Source organism: Homarus americanus, unplaced genomic scaffold (assembly GCF_018991925.1).
Source record: "Homarus americanus isolate GMGI-L3 unplaced genomic scaffold, GMGI_Hamer_2.0 scaffold56241, whole genome shotgun sequence".
Classification (NCBI taxonomy): Eukaryota; Metazoa; Arthropoda; class Malacostraca; order Decapoda; family Nephropidae; genus Homarus; species Homarus americanus.
The window spans coordinates 2055528-2079934 of NW_024740202.1; the positions used below are offsets into that span (position 1 = coordinate 2055528).

The 24407-nt window shown below is 34.4% G+C and overlaps 1 protein-coding gene across 7 annotated transcripts in view; it reads left to right on the forward strand.

Moving 5' to 3' along the window:
- Positions 1–24407, forward strand: part of LOC121875308 (flotillin-1-like) — a 61994-nt gene that overhangs the window by 24454 nt on the left and 13133 nt on the right. For 3 of the 7 annotated variants that reach the window (XM_042379795.1, XM_042379794.1, XM_042379798.1), the window contains 7 exons: positions 1852–1971; positions 11571–11786; positions 12443–12523; positions 13364–13470; positions 14250–14460; positions 15789–15953; positions 20471–20581. In XM_042379795.1, coding sequence (XP_042235729.1) covers positions 1852–1971; positions 11571–11786; positions 12443–12523; positions 13364–13470; positions 14250–14460; positions 15789–15953; positions 20471–20563 — 993 coding nt within the window. In that variant the 3' untranslated portion in view covers positions 20564–20581. Of the gene's footprint in view, positions 1–1851; positions 1972–5095; positions 5111–11570; positions 11787–12442; positions 12524–13363; positions 13471–14249; positions 14461–15788; positions 15954–20470; positions 20582–24407 lie in introns of all 7 variants that reach the window. The other 4 variants (XM_042379793.1, XM_042379792.1, XM_042379796.1 and 1 more) reach the window with 2 other exon arrangements.

A 24407-nucleotide genomic window follows, 5' to 3' on the forward strand; every position in this document is an offset into this window, starting at 1 on the left:
GATGATGATGGGAATTAGAAGTGGGGGTGGAGGAGACGGGATAAGAGAAGGAAGTGGGGATGGAGGAGAAATTGCCTTTCTTTGGACCCATGCTTGATGCAGTATTTTCACCAATAAAATTTGAAGTTCACTAGGTGTAATTCAAGATTATTTTATTTAAATCAACACTGCACTGCACTATATATTATCAATGTGTTAAATAAATTTCAGAATGACCAATAATTTTAATGTAAAAATGCAAAAATATTCAAGACACTAACAAAATCGATGTTCACTCCACTGTAAACAAAGCCAAACTGACGCCTGGTGGGTGACTCAAGCGGCTGATGGGCGCACAGAAAACTTGTTCCCTGTACTGCATATATTATCAATATGTTAACTAAATTTTGAAATGACATAATTTTAATATAAAAAATGCAAAAAATATTAAAGAGCACAACTTTCTTGATATTTACTCTACTGGAAACGAATGTAAACATAGAACAGATTACTGAATTGGTAGACTAGCCCATCAGCTGATCAGCTGATGCTCACAACAAAACGTGTTTGTCGTAAGGGTTTCGTTAATCGAAGTTTTGTTCGTTAACTGAATTGAAGATCCTTATGGGAGGTAATTCGTTAACCAAAATTTCGTTAATCGAAACGTTCGTTAACCGAGGGACCACTGTAGTTAAATTAGTGTACAGGTATTTACAGACTAACAATACGTGTACAGTATAACCAAGCTGACGCGAGTACTATGGCTTCTAACATGCTTTCCCTGGACACTTACCGGTATACATGAGTGTCCACTATGTAAAAATCCATTTTTTCCGGAATGTCCCGGGTTCTAAGCGATTTGGTTGACATATTTTACTGTACCAAGACTTTCGGGTTTATTTGTCAGTTTTTCCTGTTAAATTTCTGCACTGTCACCTTCTTGTTAAATGAGTTTTGATTACTCACTACAGTCTGTTGTTTAAATGTCACAATAACTTTTAGGATGAGCACAAACAAAGGGTCTAATGGGTTTTTAAAAGTACTGTACACTCGCAACAAAAAGTATCGGTGCATACTGTAGTGTGAACAATTTGAGACCAGTGACGATATGTATTGGGAAAGGCGAGTTGTTCCAGCCGTATGTTGGCAGCCCTGATTGTCAGCCATATGGCAACACCTAGTGGAAGGAGGGGGGGGTTATGAGGATACACATACCAACCTTCCCGACATATCACAGTGTATACGTATCGTTTCGGAACTCGTCGATCTCGCCCTGCACCGATACTTTTTGGTGCGAGTGTACATTGTTGTTCTTGTGTTATTTTTGGTAATATACTGTACAAGTAAACTGTACACAGTAGTGTAAATACAGGTCCCATTAATTAATGTCTTTTTTTCTCAGAAAATGACATATTTTCCACACTGGTATAAATTATGCTTTGTTCTTTTCCTCGTGAATTTTGTCTCACAAATATTTGTGGTTGTCTTTGTAAAGTTTAAGTAAAAAAAAGGCAATATTTTTTAGTGTGGAAAAGATAACTTGCAGTACTTTTGGGTGATATTTGTATTTCCAGGCATCTCTTGACCTAAATTCTTTCAATGTTTGAAACAGATGCTTCACCAAACTAGGAGATGTTTAGCACCTTTGCACCCTTGAAGTAAATGTAAAGGATGTAGTTTTATATTAAGTTCTTAAAATTAAATTTTTGAATAGGGATCATTATTGACTGCAGGTTTTTCAGCTCATGTTAATTGATGGATTTCAGCGGCCAAAATTTAGGTGTCTTCATATGAGCAGCAGCAGCCATGAGGGTCTCTTGTTTTATTGTGTATGTTTATTGAACACTTATTCAACTTTTCTGCAACTCACAGGAGATCTACAAGGACCGTAAAAAATTCAACCAGAATGTTTTTGAAGTTGCATCCAGCGACTTGATAAATATGGGCATCACTGTGCTGTCATACACCCTCAAAGACATCCATGACGATGAGGTATGTAAGCAGACAACAAATGGGGCAACCTTTTACATGTTAAAGTGTTTAAAAAATTTAGGAGTTTTTGTCTTTGTCAATATTGAGTATCTTTGAGGATACATTACAGTATATTCCTTTGATCCTTTGATATTTTCCTTTGGAAGAACAGGCACTCTAGATGTGATTTTATTTATAATATTTTTTTTATTTTAATTTTAAGCAGATTTTGTAGTTTGAGGCACTAATAATTATAATGTTATGAGTTAAATCACCAGAATATAATAACGTGTAAAATAAATTTGATTTGTTCAAAAGAATCTTGAGTGGATCTGATGAGGATGAGGCCAAAGAAAGGTTAATAAGTTTGAACAGTATTGACCAGAAGAAGCACTGATTACTGTTACCTGTGTTAATGTGTCAGTGAGCACACCTTAGTGAAAAGTGGCTGAAAATGTTACTCTTGATATCTTATTTATAGTAATGCTTCATTTATGTGGATGGCTAGTAGAATTGTTGAAATTCATTACATTACTGTACAGTATACAATGTATATTTGTTATTCAGGGTTCCAGTAATGAGTTTTAGGGTTGCACATTCACTTGTGATGACATAGATGAATGGATTAGATAGAGTACAGTACTGTAGTCTATGCACTTTACTACTGCACAGAAATAATGAACAAAAGGTATAATGCACTGGCTTCTAAGTGTGGAATTGCATAATAGAAAATGAACAAAGTAAATAGTTAAACCATATTGAGTTGATATGAACTCATGGAAAGAGTAAAATTAAGAAAGAAGAAAAAAAATATATGGGTGTGATATACCCAGTGTAGTATATGGTCTCCAGAGTAAGGTTCTGAAAAATAAAAGATATTTCTGCCTTTAAATGGTAAAACACCACACACACACACAAAAACCCACAGTAGCTTCTGAAGTTTTTTTGAATGAGAGAATTCCCAGTGAGTCATAATAGTGAGGTGCAGGGGGTGTTGATAGCTTGACACACTGATTATACCATATTTTCTACTGTTCGTGATTTTTATGTCATTCAAATCACAGCATGTTATTCATATGACTGTATACCGGGTATTTCACTCTTGGCTAATAACTACACAAAGGCTGCAGTGAGGGAGCAAGTGTGTGACCTTAAGCTTTTACAGTGTGAATTGTATTGAACTTTGGTTTGTAAATTATTTTAGTCAGGATGTAATTATGTCACTGGAAGCCCAAAGCATCTACAGATCAGGAGTTCTCAAATATGTGAATTAAATATAGTGGAATATGGGGATAGAGGAGGTGACTAAACATTTGAATATGAGACAATATGAACACTGAAATGTTTGGAGAAGATATCTCTATGACAGACATAAATAAGGAGTTGCAGTAGTGAAGAACATGGAGATGCTCTGGAACAAGTTGTCATATAAGTGAGGCATTTGTAAATGTTTATTTTTAATTCAAGAGTAACTACTGTCAGCAAATGTAGAGCTATGGGTGATATATAGGTCAAACTTTTCTCCATTGTATAGGTAGAGAACACTTACTTAACAGCTTATTATCTAGGTATGCAGTACTCATCACACATCCATTTTGTCCATCTCACAACATTCTCACCTGTTCTTTCCCTAATATCATGTACTCTTTAAACTGTTCTGTTTTTTATATTCTAGATAACTGTAGTAGTCAATCTTTCCCAAACCTAAAACACAGATGCTTATTGATATCTTTTTTATCCATTTGCATTATTATTTCTGACGCTCTCCTTCAATATGGCTGCCTCAGTCTTGTCTCATGCATTTAGGGAATATATATGAGAGGTTATAAACTCCATCAGGTTTGCCTTTAACTTTATTGTTGTCCTTGACCATAATATTCTTTATAATAAAACTTCGTAAATGGCTCAAAGAATTAATTTAGCACAGTTAACATAGTTGATTATTGTATTCTGGAAGTAACTCATAACGTACATAATTCTACAGTAACATTTTGAAAATGTGATACAGTACAGTATGTGATGTTTTTATTGAGTATGACCTCAATGACCTTTTCTTTTATATTTATATATTTTTTTAATTTTAATATTTTATAGTGTGACATCTTGTGATGAGGTTACCGTAATATTTGCATTAGTAACTTTTATGAAGTAGATTATTGGCAGGTAACATTTGCTTGACCATCTCACATCCACACTTGTAAATGTCAGTGTTTGTCTTGCACGATTATAAGTTAATTTTTACTGTGTTACAAGGGAAGCTGTGTGCATAGATAAGGCTCTTATTTTTGTAACAAATTTACATTTTCATTTAATAAGTAAGATGAAATTAGTGGGTATGATAATAATTTAGGGAGATGATTTTAGTATATACTAATATTTTACACATATATGTATATATATATGTTACGCTAAATAGGGATAATTGCCGATTAGCGATAACTTCTACGTATTTATCTCTTTGGGAAACTTCTGACTGGCCCTAAATGATCATGAAGATCATAAAAATACATACTGTACAGTATAAAGGAAAAGCTTCATACAAAACTTAACCTAACATAGTATAACCATACCTAACCTAACCATACCTAACATATTTTAGGTATAATATTGCTATATTATGATAGTAAACGACACTTTAAATGAAACAGAGCAAGTTTTACTGTATATGAATTAATTCCCATTGAGTTCGAACCATAAAAACAAAATTATCCCTATTCGGCAAAACCATGTTGCTTTTTAAGGCTTAGTCGCCAATTGTCCCTATTAAGTGTAATCTACAGTATATATATATATATATATATATATATATATATATATATATATATATATATATATATATATATATATATATATATATATATATATATATATATATATATATATATATATATATATATATATATATATATATATATATATATATATATATATATATATATATATATATATATATATATATATATATATATATATATATATATATATATATATATATATATATATATATATATATATATATATATATACACTGTATATATATATATATATTATAATATATATACTATATATATAGAATTTACACAAAAATTAAGATATCTAATCTTGCCCTTTCCTCCACCACTGTCATTGTTATTACTGTGCTCAGACCTACTATGCAAAGGTTAGTTTAGCCGAGGTCTCTTAAGCCTGTCGTGTTGTCCGTTCATGTGGTACACGATAGCTGGTCGCCCAGTAGGTGTGCACGTGCATTATCGTCTTTGCTTGCTACGGGGGTTGCAGTTCTTTGCACTGACAGAACCAATGTCCAGATGTTGGCCCTCATTAGCCACGCCTCTCAGTTATCATCAGGTTATGTGTGAGCACCACAATATATCTGTACAGTATTTCATAGTGTACTTGGAGATACTTCTTCATTTTCATTACTGATAATGTTTCATTGTTTATTTTTTCACCTCTTTGTTTTGCCTATCCTCTTAGTCTCCTCTTGTTATCTTCGTTTTATTTTTTCTCTGTTTATTGAGTTCCTGGAGTTTTTGTATTAATTGTATTATAGTACTTGTGCTCCTCTTGTACTTTTCACATTAGTTAAGCGAGACATTTTTTTTTATCTTTAATGATGTTGATTTGAAATAGAAAGAAAATTATTTGCAAGGTATTTGGTGAATATTATTAAAGAGGTTGTTGAGTGGATTGCTTAGTACAGTATACCCATGAAGCCACAGCTTAACCAAAGAACCTAGATGAACCCCAAGATTAAACTCTACCCACAGAAGTGAACTAAGGTTAAACCCCCTTGCCCTTAGTTGGTTTATGTTGTTGCATGAATAATAAAGAGGTCCCCAATGCCTTTATTTATGCACATGCTTCCCGCTATTATGTTAATGTTTATATGACAAAATTCCTGTACGATATACAGTATGCTTTTTTTTTATTGTGCTCTTCGTTAATTAAGTATTCTCTTTAACTTCCAGTATAAATTCCACCCCACCCCTCCATTTCAGCCCTCATTGGTGTAGAAATATGTTACATTGTTTTTGGATTCCCAGTACAGAATTAATTTTATAGATATTTTTAGATATTATAGTTTTTTATTATTATTCTATGAATAGTTTTGTATTTGCTCGTTTCTGGCCAACTTGCATTAAGCAGGAAAAGGCTCGAAAGAGGTAAAAGTATAGTTTAGTTGCTACTTTAGAGAGAGAGTTGTATGCCTGTATATGTGTTTCTTAATAAGGTTTCTCAATACCCTACTTCAGATTGTTATAAGATGGGTTGCCAAGGTTGTGTAAACATTTCTGCCATTTTTTCTTACCGATGACTTCACCTTTTATAATATGAAGTTAAAGGTGCAGTAAAGTAATGTTAAGTACTTGACAATACTTCATATAACAAAATGTGTGAAATTTTATAATCAGTATAGATTTAATTTATATTTTAGATTTTAATTTAAATGTTTTTTTTACATAGTTTTAGTTATGGTTATTTTTGTTGCTGTTGTACTGTTCTGCCTTTAAAGTCGTTGTTAGGAATACATTTTGAAAAATTGCCATAAAACAGTTTTAAGAAGTAAGTGTAGATTAAAAGAGATGCGAAGAGGAGTACAGTATTTTCATATTTATAATTTTTCTTTATATTTTTTGTATGTTCCTGAATTTTTTTATGGGTTTGTCCATTGTAGTGCATGTTGAAGAGCAGTCAAATAGTTATGTGCACTGCTTATGGTTGTTAGAAATAATTTCTGTACTGTACTGTGTTACATAGTTAGAGCTTTGTATATGGTAACTACATTTTAAGTTTAATGCTATGGATGGTAGATTGTAGCTTTGTTTTAAGTATGCATTATTACTCCGACATCCTTATGTTTATGGTGTACATATGATGCAGAGTCTGGATATAGAGAGCCTCCTGTGTGAAGGGCAAGATACTGTATAGGACAGTACAGGATATTTATTGTTTGCAGTTTCAACAGTGTTGTATCAAGTGCTTGTTGCTGGCTATTAGGTTTATAATTGTCAAGCTTGTTTGCTCCGTTTACTTCATCTTGCTGGATGTTTGAGGTTTCCTTATATTTATTTTTTACCTCTGTAGTTATAGCATTGGAATAAGCAGTGTTTATAATAAAATGGCTTCCTTTGTAGTGCCAGTCAAGAATTTTTAAAAGTTTAATATTTATGCAAGCTTTATTAGATTATTGAATACAATAATTACAATGCTGAATGGTCACATAATAAAATGAACTGCAGTCCATGAAGAGAAGGAAAGTGTCAACCTGCACTCATTAGTCTTTTATAATCCAGTTTTTTGATGCGTTAATTTTATTACTAGTACGATGAAGTGCGTTGTGTTTGTGACTGTGTTGGTAGGGAGTGTGTCTTATTTATTTAGGCAGTGTGCATGTTCATGTAGTACTGTATATGTATACTTTAGTTATTTTTGTTTTTAATTCATTTAACTCCAATTTATGTGTGTTACCATGAAGCGTATACAGTACTTAACAAGTGCACAAATACAGAGCACAGTAGATGGGATGCTTGAGGAAATTTAGGTGCTTTAAGCTGTAGGGATTTAAATTTAAAAAATTTTCCCTATACAGTACAGGGTAAGATTTTTTTTATAGAAACTAACAATACTGTAGTTTTTACATTTAACTTTTGGCAGCTGTAGTATTGTTCTTAGATTTACAAATGTTGCTTGTCTCCTGTCTGCAGTTGTCATGGATAACCTTTATTTTTTTTTTTATTTTACATTGAAAACTGTTGCCACGTTCAGCACTCGTTTAACTAATTGGTAGCCAGTTAGATGGTATTTTTAAGCCTGCTGCACATGGTGATGAACTATTACTCCTCAGTTATATATGATGAAGAACTGACTTCAGATGTAGTGTGTTGAGACATAATTCATTGAAGTGATTTTTGTCAAGAGTTGAGGACCAAAATGTATAAGGCCTTTGTTTTTATTGAGATTAATTAATTACACTCATTAGCTAATCCTCAGCTTTTCCAGTAATTTTTGTTTTAACATAAGTAGGAACTGGCTGCTTGTTGTTAGTTTTAAATGAATAAATAACTTTGTAGTGGTATTTGGGTTTATGTAGAGTGCTGAGGTATATTTCCTTGATGACTGAATGATTGACCTGTAGGGAGTAATGTTGATGGAAATTTTGAAAAGGAATAAATGATTTTTTGGAAGTGAACTACTATACTGTAAAGTTAAAACTGTTAATGTGTAAAATTTTGGAGCGTGATGAACAATGTTTTGATGATCGAGTGTTATTGGGAAAAATCACTTGACCTAACGTGACGGGACAAAGAATGAATCCAGTAGTGTACCAGACTCTCTTGTTATAAATAGACTCAGCATAGTCATAATTCAGTGCTGTAGCCATATGAACTGCTAAACAACAAAGCATACAATATTTCCTGGAGGGTAAAATTATGGTACTACAGTGGTCCCTCGGTTAACGAGCACAATTCGTTCCAGAAGGTTGCTCGTTAACCGAAAAATTCGTTAACCGAAACCATTGTTTCAATGGGTTTTTGGGTAATTGGTTCCAGCTCACCGAAAATTGTCTAAAGTCAACAAAAAAGGTAGTTAAGTACACTTACTTTGAGGTGTGTATGTAGAAGGCTCCTGGATGATGATGCTGATGTGAATTTGAAGTGGGAGGTGGAGGAGAAGGGAGAAGAGAAGGCATTGGGGTGGAAGAGAAGTCACCCCATGCCACCATTTCACCCATAAAATTTTAGTTCACTTGGTGTAATTCAAGATTATTTTCTTTAAATCAACACTGCACTGCATTATATATTGTCAATTTGTAAATTAAACTTCAGAATGACCAATAATTTGTCTGGAAACACAGAAAAAAAGTGTTTATATTGGAGAGTCTGAAGCTAAATATTACCTCCACTAAAAAGACAGAGACTGATGCCTGTATGGTGTGTTGACAGGCTGTTTGGTGTGCTTAAAACTAGTTTCCCTGTATTCAATTATGTTAAATTAAAAAATTTAATATAATACTTTTAAAATTATTGAATAGTACAAACTTCTTGATATTTACTAAAATAGTAAGGAATTTAAGCCCTAGAACCGATTACTGTATTGGCGGATTAATACGACAGCTAGTGTACAAGCGAAAACATGTTGAGGGGCGCTCGTAAAGAATTCGTTAATTGAGGGAATGCTCGTGAACTGAAGTTAAGAATCTTATGGAAGGTAATTCGTTAACCGAAATTTCGTTAACCGAGGGATCACTGTATTCATACCAGGCAGCTTCTCAGCCATCAGGGTTGCAGACATTCTTCACACCCAAATTATCTTCACTTCCAAATCCCACACATTCTTTTACAACTCTTCACCTTTATTGAGTATCTACGTTTTAGATTTTGTGTGCTATTTTACCAAACATGGTATCCCGGTTCGAGGTTGTGAAATTACTGGACTACCAAAGAAGTGTAAGCAAAAATGTTCAATGAAAATTCAGCTCGTTTTATCTTGGCCTGATTATAGTCGGTAAACTGTCTGTTTTGTTTATTATTATGGTAGTACTGTACTGGCAGTTTTGTTTTGGTAGTACTGTACTGGCAGTTTTGTTTTGGTAGTACTGTACTGGCAGTTTTGTTTTGGTAGTACTGTACTGGCAGTTTTGTTTTGGTAGTACTGTACTGGCAGTTTTGTTTTGGTAGTACTGTACTGGCAGTTTTGTTCGAATTCTTTGTTAGTGTATGTGGTGTTACGAGTGAAGAGAATGGTTGATGAAATGATAGAGGGAGTTTTCATGAGGTTTGGGCATATGTGTAGAAAATTTTTAAAATAGAAGAGCCTCATGTATATTTGAGTAAGGTGAATGGGCACTCGAGAAGACCAAAGATTGTTAGAGTATGGTAGTTGTGTAAATGAAATTATGAATGATATAGACCATGGTGCTTCATGTATATAAATAAAACTTCCAAAATATATAGACTAGAAATTTAATGCTTCATCTGAGTATGGGCCCAAAATAATATACTGTATTGTACTTGAGGTGGTTGCTATCTCTCTTTCTTTCTCTCACTAAATGTTTTGTTTCATTGTGTCATCTGTAACTTTCCATGTTTGTGAAGAGATTATTGGTCAGGAAGGTTGATATTGTTTAAGATCTCAGTTCAGCCAATGACTTGCCATATGAACACCATAACAAGAAAGGATTGAGGACAGTAGTGGAGTAATGTAGATCTCTTACCTGTAGGGTTCTGCCTGTGGTGATGGACAGTGGCTGAACTTCCCACTTTAAATATGTTTTGTACCGTCAGGAATTTATCACTTCTCATGACCAGTATTTTGACAGTAAAGCATTAAAGTATATTTAGCACATTTGTCTTTGTTATTTATCAGGACATTGAATAGATATGTATTTATTGTAAAATTTATTTTATCTTTAGTCTCGAACACGAGCCACCACCACAGTGCTGCACATAATTACCAGTACAGTAAATTTGGTGTAGGCAGAACCCTCTGTGGTACAGTATATGTTTAATATTAATGTGTCACTGTGCATCAGAAATCAATGTCATTATCTCACTTATAGTTAATGGCACCAATATATTGTAGTTAACATCATTAATTACTACTATTTTAACTTATTTTATTTTTAGTTTGGTAGAGTTTTGTGTATGTGTGCATAGCATTGAAATATGTTTGGTGACACACTGGATCTGATACCAATCCTTTGTTCCCAAGCTTCTGCACATCTCACAAATAACAGCATTCATTAGCCTCTTGCCCTAGAATATATTGTAAATATTTATAGAGTAAAATACCTGTTAACTTGAAGAAAGAAAACATATTTCTTATAATTATATATATATATATATATATATATATATATATATATATATATATATATATATATATATATATATATATATATATATATATATATATATATATATATATATATATATATATATATATATTTTAAAAGGATACCTATTCATGTTTTTTCTAGAATGATATAATATGACCCATCTACAGGATGATGAGTTATTCCTTGGATGTTTTAAACTGGTCGTAGGACAACCTAGTTTTTCAATAGTGAAGTCATTATGCAGTGCTGTATTGCCATTCATTTTCCCATAGCTTTTTGAGTCCTTCTGTCTCAAGATTGTGAAGTAATGCTGATCTTAGTAGCTTTTACTGGAATACGTATATTGTCTTTTACTGAGAAAATGCTTCCACCTTGAATATTGTTTTTGGGATATTTCATGATTGATGAGCCTTGTGCTTAGCCTCGCCTCTTTCGATGTAAACTTAAGAGTGATTCTGATTCTGTGTTTTAAGTGGAAGTTGCAGATGTAGACACATTATTATCTCACAAAAAATATTATGTTTTGAATAAAGTTTTGATCTTTTCAGTAATAAATTTAATTCTGTGTGTTAAATGGAGAATATTAGTTTGCAGACTAATTATTGATGAGGTTTTACTGGAGAAATAAATTTGTTGATTTTATATTATTTTGATTTATCAGTACACATTATTATATAAAAAAGTAGTTAATGAGAAATAGTGTCTCAGAAGCATGAATGTTGAATGGTGAAATTGTTTTGTCAATGATATACGGTACTGTATGGGTTTTCATCAATAGGGCTACCTAGATGCTCTGGGTATGGCCCGAACTGCTGAGGTGAAGAGAGATGCCCGTATTGGCGAAGCTGAAGCAACCAAAGACTCCCAGATCAAGGAAGCACTTGCTGAGGAACAGCGTATGGCTGCTAAGTACATTAACGATACCGAGATTGCTAAAGCTCAACGAGATTTTGAATTAAAGAAGGCCACATATGACATGGAAGTTCAAGCCAAGGTAAATAATTTCAGATATGTTTGAAGAGTTATTTTGTAACATCTTCACAAGTGGTCTCATAGTGAACACCTCTGATATTGCTGAAATTTTTTGATAAATACTGTACCTTTGGTTGTATTGTGTGGTTTTGCCAAATTTTAGCTGCTAGATCTTTGTAAAGTAGTTTTGGAAAAGTGAGCTCTCCTCTTCCCAAGGTTTATTATAGAAGTTCTTTTTGGAGATCCATGTATTATAATCACTGAAACTTTGTTCGTGTATAGATATTTATCCCTACTATCAGTACTGTATAACCTCATCTGTTGCCCATTTTCATTGTTAGATTCTATAAATGTAGGATATTTATTTTTATCCAAGGGGAGGTCAACCAAAGGCCTTCATGCATAGTAAGACTTGCAAGTATGTAAGCAGTCAGCATTTCCTTAAAGTGCATGATACATACCTGAAAATCTGAATAGTAACTGGGTGTATGTTAACTGGCATTAATTTCCTATAGAAACCTGTTATAAACTGAGATCTTTCCAGAAGTTCGCCCAACAATTTTTTAACTCTGAATTGTCCCAGTAATGGATGAATAGTGAAATACAAGCAAATAAACTAAGAACAGTGAACAAGTACAATACAGTATACAATAATGAATTTAATGTTTTTTTCCCTAGAAAGCAGAAGCTGAACTTGCATACGAACTTCAGGCTGCCAAGACACGTCAAAAGATTAAGGAGGAACAAATGCAGATTAAGGTAAAGTGTTTTGAAAACTCCCCCAAGCATTTTTGGTTTGCATCAGCAATTAATATTGACCATAAAAGTTGGACTGGTGTTAATTGAAAATTTATGTAAAAATATAAAAGTAATTTTCCCAGAAAAAGTAAATTGGGTTTAGCTGAATGTTAAGAATTTTTTTTTTTTTTTTAGAAATTTTGTAAAGGATGAATGGTGTAAGGGAAGAAATTTTTTTAATGGTAAAATTAAAGTAAGGAAGGAAGGAAAGAGAGAGAGACTGCAAAATGTAGATCAGTCATGAGTTAAATTTTTGTGAAGGTTGAGCAGTGATTCAATGGATTATCTAAGGGGAACATTATCCCATGATCAGTTCAGACAAAGTAAATGCAGTACAGTACTTCACTAGACCTGGTGAAGCTACAAGTTACATGTAAAAATTTAACAACATAAGTGAATATTTTTAAGAATCCCCCCAAACGTCTTGTGATACACTCTCTTATACGATGGTTTGTGTGTCGCCTTTGTTTGTTCTGTATTAACCTATTTTCTGTTTGTTATTTCTTGGAAGATTAACTTACATGTTCCTCTACATAAAATAGGAGTGGAGAAAGTCAGGTGAAATTGGATAGAACTTTTATAACATCGTCTTGATGTAACTATTACTCTGCCTGTCTAGTGTCTTCTCACGGCAGTTTATACCAGTATTTGATTGATCTTTGTCAAATTATCGGCTTAATTGTGACTTGAACTAAGAAAGTAAATAGTTTGTGTTAGAGCGGTAGGTGTTTGTGAGAGAGAGAGAGAGAGAGAGAGAGAGAGAGAGAGAGAGGCAGTAACATCAGGTGTCGTGTGTTACAGGTAGTAGAGAGAACTCAGGAGATTCTTATCCAGGACCAGGAAATTCAGCGGCGTGAAAAGGAGCTGGAAGCCACAATAAAGCAGCCGGCAGACTCTGAGAAGTTCAAGTATGTACGAGTGATATTTTTAAGTACAGTAATAATGTTGACTTATTTAATGATATTTCAAGAATTCAAGTTTGTCTGTTAGTTATTTTGCTTTGTGGATTTAAAGCAGTGTGCTCTACTTGTTCAGTGTGTTTGTTTATCCTTTTGTCTTAATGTTTCCATACCTTTGGCCCTCTTGTTGTCAAATGTTGCAGTAGGTGATGGTTCCCCATGGGTGATGATGATAAGGGGTGACATTAATGGAGGGTTTTATTTAAGGGAATAAAAAATATGTTGTATATGCCTGTAAGGGTGCCATCATCTCAGGGTTGTGCAAGGGAAGGAGGAAGGCCTCCAAGAAATTGCCAGTCATTTCCAAGGTATTGTATGGCATTGACACCACATCAGAATTGACAATAATATTGTCTGAATTTAAGAGGTTAAAAAGTATCTTGAGTGGAGAATGGATAACAGTGAAGTATAAATTATTGATGTGTTGTTAAAGTGGGTTGGTGATTGGAAGGCACTGTTAAACTTGATTCTAATTTGTGTGAGGATGACTTTGACACCATGAATTCAAGTAATCACATCTAACCCATGTAATTGTGTATAATGTCTGTGATGATGATGAATCTAGAAGATACACTTGGGAGAGAACAGGGCAGTGGACAAAGGACCATTGAGTGCAAAGTTGGTCTGTAGTAATACAGGGGAAGCTCTCTAGGGGGAGGGAGGCATCATAGATAAGGATGTAACTAATTTATTTTTTTCAATCTATCAATCTTTTATACCTTTACCAGGTTAGAGAAATTGGCTGAAGCTTCTCGTAACAGGTCCCTGCTAGAAGCTGAGGCTGAAGCCGAATCCATCCGAGTCAAGGGTGAAGCAGAAGCTTATTCTGTGGAAGCGAAGGCCAGGGCTGAAGCTCTCATTATGCAGCAGAAGGCTGAAGCCCAGAAAGAATACAAGGAAGCTGCTATGTTGGAAATGTTCCTGGAGATCCTGCCAAAGGTACACCATCATGTCTCACACTTCTCATGCAGGTTATGCTTTCACTATTTACATTGAGCCTCTTAAAGACATTTCCCTAATACTGTATGTAGTTTGTAGGTGGATTTAGGATTGAGAAAATGAAGAGAATTTTCTGTTAACTGATATCTTGCTGTATTTTAATGCTCCATCATGTCTTTGGCTTTCATCAGCAACTCTTGCATCATAATCAAATACAGAATATATACTTATTTATAGAGATCAACTTAGGTTTTGTTTAAGATGGGTCAGAGGACCCCTGGTGCTAAAAAATATGGGGCCTTCTCATCTAAATAGTAGAAATTTAATAAATATGTTTTAATTATTTATCAGGAAACAAAATATAGTGTGAAAAACATAATGTTGATGCTTACTTTTGGACTGATAAAAGATTTTTCTCAAGACTGCATACGCTGTTGTAATATTGTTTTTTTTTTAAATACTGTATAATAGGGAATTCCAGCTGGAATGCAGCCTAGAATTTATCTTGGCATATAATCTTATTCCCTTACCCGGTCTTGTGATTGTTTATAATGTACCCCCACAACATATTATCTGCTTTTTTGAGCTATGTGCTTTCTGCTAGGTGCCATAGCTCTCATTACTGAGTTAGCTAATTTTGAGGGACTTGACAGTGGACCATCACAATATGTCTCCCTTGCCCAACCCTCTCATTATACTCATCAGCATCAACAGAAACTTTTCAGAGGTGAAGGTTGTCTTCTGGAAGCAGGAAGTCTAATTCAAGCCAATCTATATTGTCAGTACCTCACTATTTCTGCTGACCTCCATCTTAGAATACAGAGGGTATAGGCCAATCCACAATTTTGCTTCTTCCAACAACTGCTGAGAGACAGGTCACATGTGCTTTGCAATCTTTGGTTTAACAATTGATATATTCTGCTGCCTCCAGATGGCAATCATTGCTTCTAAACTCCCTCTTTGAGAATGATGGTCAAATGGATTATTGTAAGATTAGCCTCAGGTGTTAAGGCAGTAAAGTCTGATAACCAAGTCCCTCAAATTGGCTTGCAGAGTAATGAGACCTGCCTTACTGGGGTCTGAGCTAGAACATGGGATTTCAGATTCAAATTTGCATTTTTGCGCTCAAGAAAATTTTGGTGATTATTGTTATAATTAGTGCTATTTACTTATTTGGGAAGGTGTGTGAAAGATAACTTCATACCTGAAGTTATTTATTCGTATATTTATTGTGGGCTTTGTGATGAGCTCCTGGAGGTCTTTTTTTTTTTTTTAAGATTTTATTCTTTGTTTTCCTGTTCTCTTTTAATTTCTGTGAATGTTGCTAGGTTGCTGCTGAAGTTGCTGCTCCACTTTCACAAGCAAAAAAGTTAACAATGGTGAGCAGCGGCAATTCTGAGATCGGTGCTGCCAAGCTCACAGGAGAGGTTATGGAGATCATCGCTCATGTACCACTGATGGTGAAGAAAATGACTGGTGTGGATGTCACCAAGGTAAGCCCTAGTATCTATCCTCCAGTAGCTTGCTGCTGCTCTGCTCTAATACTTATTGTTATTGTTCATGAAATCAGTGGTTAGTTTGTTATGGAAAGCTCCAGAGGGGTTTTCTTGTACAGATTTTTCTGAAATTAGTTACTTTGTATTTGAAGTTCAATAGAATATCCATATCATAACATGAGATTTTTTAAATTAAATAAATGCATCAGCCTCATCATTATTTTGTTCATTCTACTTCCTTTTTTATATACAGATTTACTATTTAATACATTGTATTAAAACATATCTGCACTGATTCAGTTTGTGTTTTTCTTATATTTGTTTTAACTGATACTTATTTCTGTTGTTCCAGAGTTTATAATATAGGGTGTTAAGTGATTTAGATGATAGGATTTCTTAGTCTTTTAATTTTGTGTTTCCTGTACTGTATAAGACAGTATTGAGGTGTTTTTATTGATGAAACCGTTGCTCTGCAGACAATACCATAATCTGGTGGTGGTAGTAATTTTAATAGGCATTAATATCTGAGTGTACAGATATATGAGGTAAACGTGTGAAATGATAAATAACAAGATGAAATACTGTATGTCTTTGGAGGAGGTGAGAAAGTTTGGGTTGTGATAAATAACTAATTGGAAGGATAATGTATGAAATGAATCATTAATTAAGGAAAGGATGAGCTTTTTACCCATAGTATTACCTTCATAAGTACACTAACAGAAGACAATTTTTTATGCTACTAGGATTTACTATTTTTTATAATTTAAAAAAACTTTTACATCCTTTTCCCACTATGCTGTGGGATGGCTTGTACCAAGAGAAATCACAGTGTCCCTCTTAATTTGTTATCATACTGCGGGAACATCCCCATTAATCGTTGGTGTATGCTGCTTCCTGGTTGCCGATCCTCCTCATTCCTAGTACATTTTTCACGCCTTCTTCCTCATGATCTTCCTTAGTTGTACCTTTGATCTACCTGAGTTATACCATTACAGTATTATTATTATTATTATTCAGTAAGGTTCTGCTTATTGAATGATGTTCATTCCTGAAGAAGTGCTTGTTAACTGAATTCTTATTCAGTGGGTCCCATTTTCCTATGGGATCCCTGTTAAAAACTGAGATGTGTTTCAGCCCAAATAATATTGACCCAAAACCCCCATGATAGAAACTTAAATGCACTTCGGCCAAAAAATCTTTGACACCGTAAGCAATCACTGGTGCGGTACAGGCACGAACACCACAACGAATGTTATATTTCATCTGTGGTGCTGGGAACATCTTGAAGTAGTGGCCACATTGACAGTAAACTATCATATACCATATTCAGGGGTCCCTCGATTAACGAACACAATTGGTTCCACAGAGTCGTTCGTTAACCAAAAATTTTGTTAAACTGAATCTATTATTTCAATGGGATATTGGGTAATTGGTTCCAACTCACAGAAAAAGTACATACAAAGTACTGTATACCGATAATAGAATTAACAAAACATTAAATATAAACTAGATACAGTGCTGTACGGTACAGTATACTGTAGTAATAAATAAAAAACAATAGAATACTATATTTTAACTTACTTTGAGATGTGTATGTCATATTCCCGGCAGCTTTGTTTACATATCAAACGGTTACCGGTAAATGTAGAGGCAGTCAATGATGACATGCCATATTCTTTACAGAGTGCATTGGTTCTAATGCCTTCTTCATGTTTCATAATAATTTCTGCACTATATTATCAATATGTGAACTAAATTTCAGAATGACCAATAATTTTAATGTAAAAATGTACAAATACTCAAGAGACCAACAAACTAGATGTTCACTCCACTGTAAACAAAGTTAAACTGAGAAGCATTGGTGGGTGATTCGATCAGCTGATTGGCACACAAAAACTGTTCCCTGTACTGTATACAGTGAACCCTCACTTTACGCGGTCAATTGAACCCACGGTGGCCCGCGTAAAGCGAGAAACGCGTAAAGTGAACAACATAACATATGGGATTAAATGAAATAGAGACCAGCTGACCCCCAAACTCCACTTTTTCCGACACAATACCTATGTTCTAGTAAAAATAACATCTTAATTTTATGATGGTACATGCACACAATTAATACTTAAGAGAAATAGAGAAATACAGTCGCCAAGTTAATGTCCATTCAAATAATGGACTCCACTCCCTCCCCCTCTTCTCACACTACACTCGCTGGCTCTTCCCTCTCTGAGAAATTTTTAGGGGAAACCACTAGATTTTAAGGTATAGTAATAAATAATACCTCAAACTAAAGTTAGGATAATATAATTGACATTGCTGGATTCCTTGTAAGACGGAATATTTTGAATATAAATGTCATATATTTTGCACAAAAGATAACATATTTACTCAGAGTAAACAAAATACTTACATTAGATCTAAAATTTTTATGTCTAATGCAAAATCTATGATGTTTATATTCAAAATGATCATCAAATTGTAAGAATTCCAGCAATGTAAATTATATTCCGGCCGGATAATTTGTGTGAACTTTATGAGTTAAATAAAAAAATTATACTTCACCGGGGTACACGCACCGTGGAATGTGAGCATCCCGGGTTCTGGCAGGGTACCCGTAAACGTGGAAACGCGGAATGTGGGACCGCGTAAAGTGAGGGTTTACTGTATATTATCAATATGTTCACGAAATTTGAATGACCAATAACTTTAATGTAAAAAATGCAAAAATATTCAAGAGCACAACGTTCTTGATATTTACTCCACTAGAAATGAATGTAAACATAGAACCAATTACTGATTGGCGGACTAGCCGATCAGCTGATGCGCACAACAAAGCGTGTTTCTCGTAAGGCTTTCGTTAATCGAAGTTTTGTTCGTTAATGGAATTGAAAATCCTTATGGGAGCTATTTCGTTAACCAAAATTTCGTTAATTGGACCGTTCGTTAATCGAGGGACCTTTGTACAGTACTTGTTGAAGAAATTTGTGTTTATCATCTCATTCCTTAAATTTGTTAAAAAATATATATTGGTGAAGAAGCAGCATCAGTGATCGTTGTCTCACAGGAGTGTCTGCTTAGCTCATAGTACATGGTGGGTGTAATGTCAACTCACAGGATGTTAATATGGAGATGGTAACTTGAAAATGTATGATTATTACAGAACAGCAATTTATTGCATATTGTATTGTGAAGACAATAGATGTTTAAGGGTACTGTAATTAAATAAGATTTATTTTTAATATTGTATTTCATACATATTGTTCACCAAATGCTGTAATAGCAATCATCCTGTGAGCATTGCGTAATTGTAAATAATGTCAGTCAAGCACTCTACCATACACTGCCAGTCAGGCCACTAAGCTCCCAGATAGTCCAATTTTTCTATACTATATTTACTTGTAAGTTTTATATGGAAACAGAATGCAATGGTATTATGCATCTTTTTATTTATTATTTGTATATACTGTACTCATTAACTTAGAAGCTGAAATGTTGAAGGGTGAACAGGTTGGTTGAAGAAGTGGAGGTTTGAGTCAGCTGGCAGGCATAGGCAGCTACAATCAATAATTTTGGGAGCAAAGTGACCTGTGATACAGAGCACATGTTTTCTTTTTGCACAGCTGCACTCTGTACCACCTCTTTTGAATTTAGTTAGTCATTCTAAGCACAGCATTTCCGGTTAGAATCCACAATGCTCTCTAACTGACAAAAGAATGTTGTAGACACCACACGTGCATAGGTGTTACTGGTCTGCAGTGTGCCCAGTAAACAAATACTTTCACCTCAGATTATAGAAAATCAGGTTATGGGTGCACTTGCCTGTTGCCTGGTGTGCCACTCAGGCAATGACAGAACATAACTACCCTGACCCCACGGATGGTAATGTGAGGCGGTTCACTCATTTTTTCCGCTAAATCAAATATACAAGTTTATACATTTTTATATTCTAAAACCAAATTCTCATTTCCTGGGTATTGTACTTGTTCAGCAGGACCTTACTGTAATATTATTATTAAAATTTTATTCATTCATATCTTTTCTCAATAAAATATGAGGTGCCCAGTATCAAATAAATGCACTCTTACCTTCATTAGCTGCCTTTCATACACTCTTACTCCCTTAAAATATAAGTTCTGCTATAGTGTTCCCTTTCCACAACAAGGCCCCATGGTATTTATTGTATAGTTATATGGCTATTAAAATAAATGTTACATAAGAGAATTCATCTACATTGGAAAGGAAAACGATTTTGACTTGATATTCAACATTTATATCTAATTAGTTTACTGTATTTGATTTGTTTGGGGATTTCTTTTCTTTTTTTATTGTTACTGTTGTTCCTCCTCTCCTTGTGCTGTACGTGGCTGGCAGGCCTGAGTGTAGTTATTGTGTACATATCAGATTAATTGATAGTTTGTATTTTAAATATATTTTGATTTGCATCTGCACATGAACTGCAAAATGGATAGGGTACGAGATTATTGGATATCATAAAAAAACTTGAATATCGCCTACAGAGTTTAGCACCAAAGGATCTGCCACGTACTCTTATGATGAAGCGAATCGATATAGACATTGGTAGTGCTTCTAGTACATCATCGGGGCTGTGATCTATACGGTATAGAAAGGTAATAAAGAACATAAAGCAAATAGAGAAACACCAAACTCTTACTTTTAATGCACTGATGCATTAATTTAACAATGCCTGCAGTGCTCACCGTGCACATTAAGTCAATCGATATAAAGACTACCGAGTGGACACAAATACTGTACTCAACTTCTTTTTGCTGTTGTTTCACTTATAAATGTTGTCTGTACTTGTACTTTGTACTGTTCATGTGTGTGCTTTTCTTAAAATGGATAATCAGTAATGAGACGTGAGCATTGTGTATACTACTGCTCATTTATTTGTTGTATTTGTTGTAGTACAGTGTGTGGTAAAACTACTTTGTAGTGCATCCCGGTTTTCTTTTGGTTACTTTAATGTACCATCCCTGCTGAGGGTGTTAACTGCTTGTGTTTTGTAAACATGCATACCTAAAAACAGTGATTAGCTTTCATCATTTTGGCTGGATTTAGCAGGGTGACTGAACTTGAGGAAAAATTTTGGGGATGATGAGGTACTCTAGTGTCTCTGTCATAGGTCAGGGTCACAGGAAAGTCATATGTCATTACCTTGTTAGGAGCACAATTTCTGTCTTAATTTAGATCTTTTTATGGATTTTCCATAGATATGTATAACAAGATAAGATACAAAGCATTAAAGTCAAAATCTCGTGTAGAACGTCACTTCCTTCTTAAGGTTGGGGGGAGAATTTTTTATATTTTTTTCAAATGTTAATTTACCAGTCCTGCTGTGAATGTCTTGCCTGTAAGATTAGTGGCTGCGATTTATATGTTTGGCACAAATTTTAATTACCACACAATGGAGGCATGATGCATATCAAACTTTTGTTTAAGTCTCTCCCAACTGAAGATTGTTGGGAGAAGACCTTCTCTTCTACTGTGAAGATTATCTGAAGCATATCTATGAAGCCCTGTGACTGAGATGTGCAAACTACCAAATTGTAGTCTGTGTAAATGTCAAAATCACAGATAAAGGTTGAAATTTGGTCCATAGAAAAGCTTAATTTGCACCTCTTATACAGTAGGTAGTATGAAACTTGGGTATTTTTAAAATCTTTCAAGCCTTTTCCTGCTGTAATCTAGGGTGTGCACACCCACACTTACTAATTCAACCAGGCACCATCGCCATTTATTCCTTCACTCTTACTGCTACAATAAATGTATTCTGCTCAGGTACTTAACCTTCAACAACAACTCCACTGATATCAGTCTGGTTTATCTGTCATTTCACACAATTCAGCATGACCCCAAAAAATCACATGAAGCCATACTCCTGTCTTTTGCACATCTGTTAATTTTGGTATATCTATCCTCCTTCACCCCATCCTTCTTGGTCTTCACTGCTCCCTCCGATCATCCACCTCAGACTTACATACCTTTTTTACCATCCCTTCATTTCTCATTGTCTTAAGTGTATGCATACTATCAGAGAAAGTCCTGATCTAATTTTTGGCCTGCACTTCCTTCACCTCAACATCTCTGTCTAACATGCACCATATTTTATTGCGTGTTCTTATTTAAAATAGAAAATAATAACCTTGATTTATAAAACTGCTCTTGCCACTTCTGTAAGTTTTTTGTACTCACAGGCCCCTGTCCATTGCAAGGAAGCCACCCATCTTCTCATGCAATGCCAGTCAGCAGTCCACAACCACTCATGTGTATGAGTGGTGGGGAGCATAGTTTTCTCAATAATTCTACCACCATAATAATATGCAGCATAATCTGCTTTTTAGTGAAAGTATTGGTAATAACACACAAAACATTGTAAAAGCTGTAAACACAAATGTGACGAAGAGATGTAAACAATAAGTGTGGGAGATGTCTCTGGTTTGCTGTCTTTTTATAAAAGAATTGTGAGTGTGCTAATTGGTTGTGAAAGACTAGATGTACTGTGATTATACATGACATCATAGCAGTCTTACAGCAAGAGCACATAAGGATCAGAGCTCTTTATTGTGTCTGTCTACCTAAGCCACCTTCACTACTGGTGTTCATGAGTCAAAGTACTGTCCATACAAAATGCCTATGTATCCACACCAGTCTTATTGGAGAAGTAAATTCAAGTTAAAATTCTATACCGAGCATATGTTTCTGCCTTCCAACCCACCTTTCTATGTGGTAATGATCACAAACTTGTGGTTAAAGTCAAGAACATTGTTGATTACTTGCACCTTCCAATCATAACTGAGTCCCCAAAAGTGATCTTTAGAAGCAACTGTCACCATGTATGGTAGAAGGCAGTTAGTCATTAAACCACATCAGTGCTAAGAGTAAAGCACTATTTTTAGTGATCTTGCATTTTTAAGGGAAATCTATAACTCTCAGTGTTTATTACTGTATTTGTAAAGCAAGTTTTTTCATTGCTTATTGTATGTTACAAGTGCTAGTGTTTTGATAACGACCCACTTCAATTTACTAACACAGATTTTATGGGGCCAGTGATACTGCCCTCTTTGGCTTAATGAAGAAAACCTGGTTATGTGGTGTGTAACTCAGTGTTCTTAGTTTATTAGGCAGTGTTTTGTGCATTAGATGGGGTATTCAGTCCAAGGGAAGCTCATATTCATGTCCTGATATGAAGTAGGATTTAGAGCTAAATTTTAGGTTGACGTGAGATCATTTACATGAGAACCACATCAAGATGGTTTATCTTACTGGAGTCATGATGACTTACCAGAGCTTAGTCAAGATTTCTTGATAAGTGATGCTTGTTTTTTGTCTCCTTTAATTCATTTATTTACCCATAAATCTAAGTTACCCATCCAATAATATTCAACCAGTGAGAGATATACTCTTAAGGATATACTCAATTGGTAATATGTTGATGCCATCCATGTGATTGTGTTCATTCTCGAGCTGTGATCATAACCTCATTTTACATGCATCATGCACACATACTGATGTGATGTCATGTTTCATTGCCTGATACTTTAAATAGTGATTGATAGTGAATGTTGTTCTGAAACTCTCTTTTAAAGGAGGAGTATGACCTCAGGTCGTAATTATATACCGTATTGAATTAGTCACAGCCAGTTTTCAACTCCTGAAGTTCAGTTCTACAGTATGCAAGTCACATATTGGTAGTCCTGGCCTGGTCATGAAATTGGATTTCATGATTGATCCTTCATTTCTATGTAAGAGTTTGGTCTAGGGTTACAGCTTTTTGTAACAAAGTTTATGTGGTAGGAAGTTTCATGCTACTGTACTATTATTAGTGGAGCTTGGCTGTACTGGGGGATTACTTTCAGTAACTACTTTATTGTATGATGGTGTTGTTTTGTGTTGATATGACAGGCATAATCCCTCAAGTCCGAGATCCTTGGGATCAAGACTAAACTGGTTTTGAGGACTTTCAGGTTTCTTGGGTCTTAGGTCATATATCTGTTATCCTAGATCTACCAGTAGGCTATGTAAATATTTGCTTCCACACTCACACAAACCTTTGTTTTACTTCTTAATTAAACATTTTCAGAAAACATTGTGATATGCACACTTAATATAAAATATCATTAAACAAAATTGTTTTATTTGGTAAAAGTTCCTTCAGAAAACATTGTGATATGCACACTTAATATAAAATATCATTAAACAAAATTGTTTTATTTGGTAAAAGTTCCCAAGACAGGCTTGTGTAAATGCACTTTATATTTGCAAAAGTATTCATAAACACATTTAACCTTTGATTATCTTTATTTACTATATGCATTTGTATAAATAAAATATTAATAATGTGTTCAAATATAGTAGCTTCTGAAATTAATATTGGTAATTTTAGACCAAAGATTTAGGGTAACTTGTGCCAGATGCTACCTGTACAGGTATATT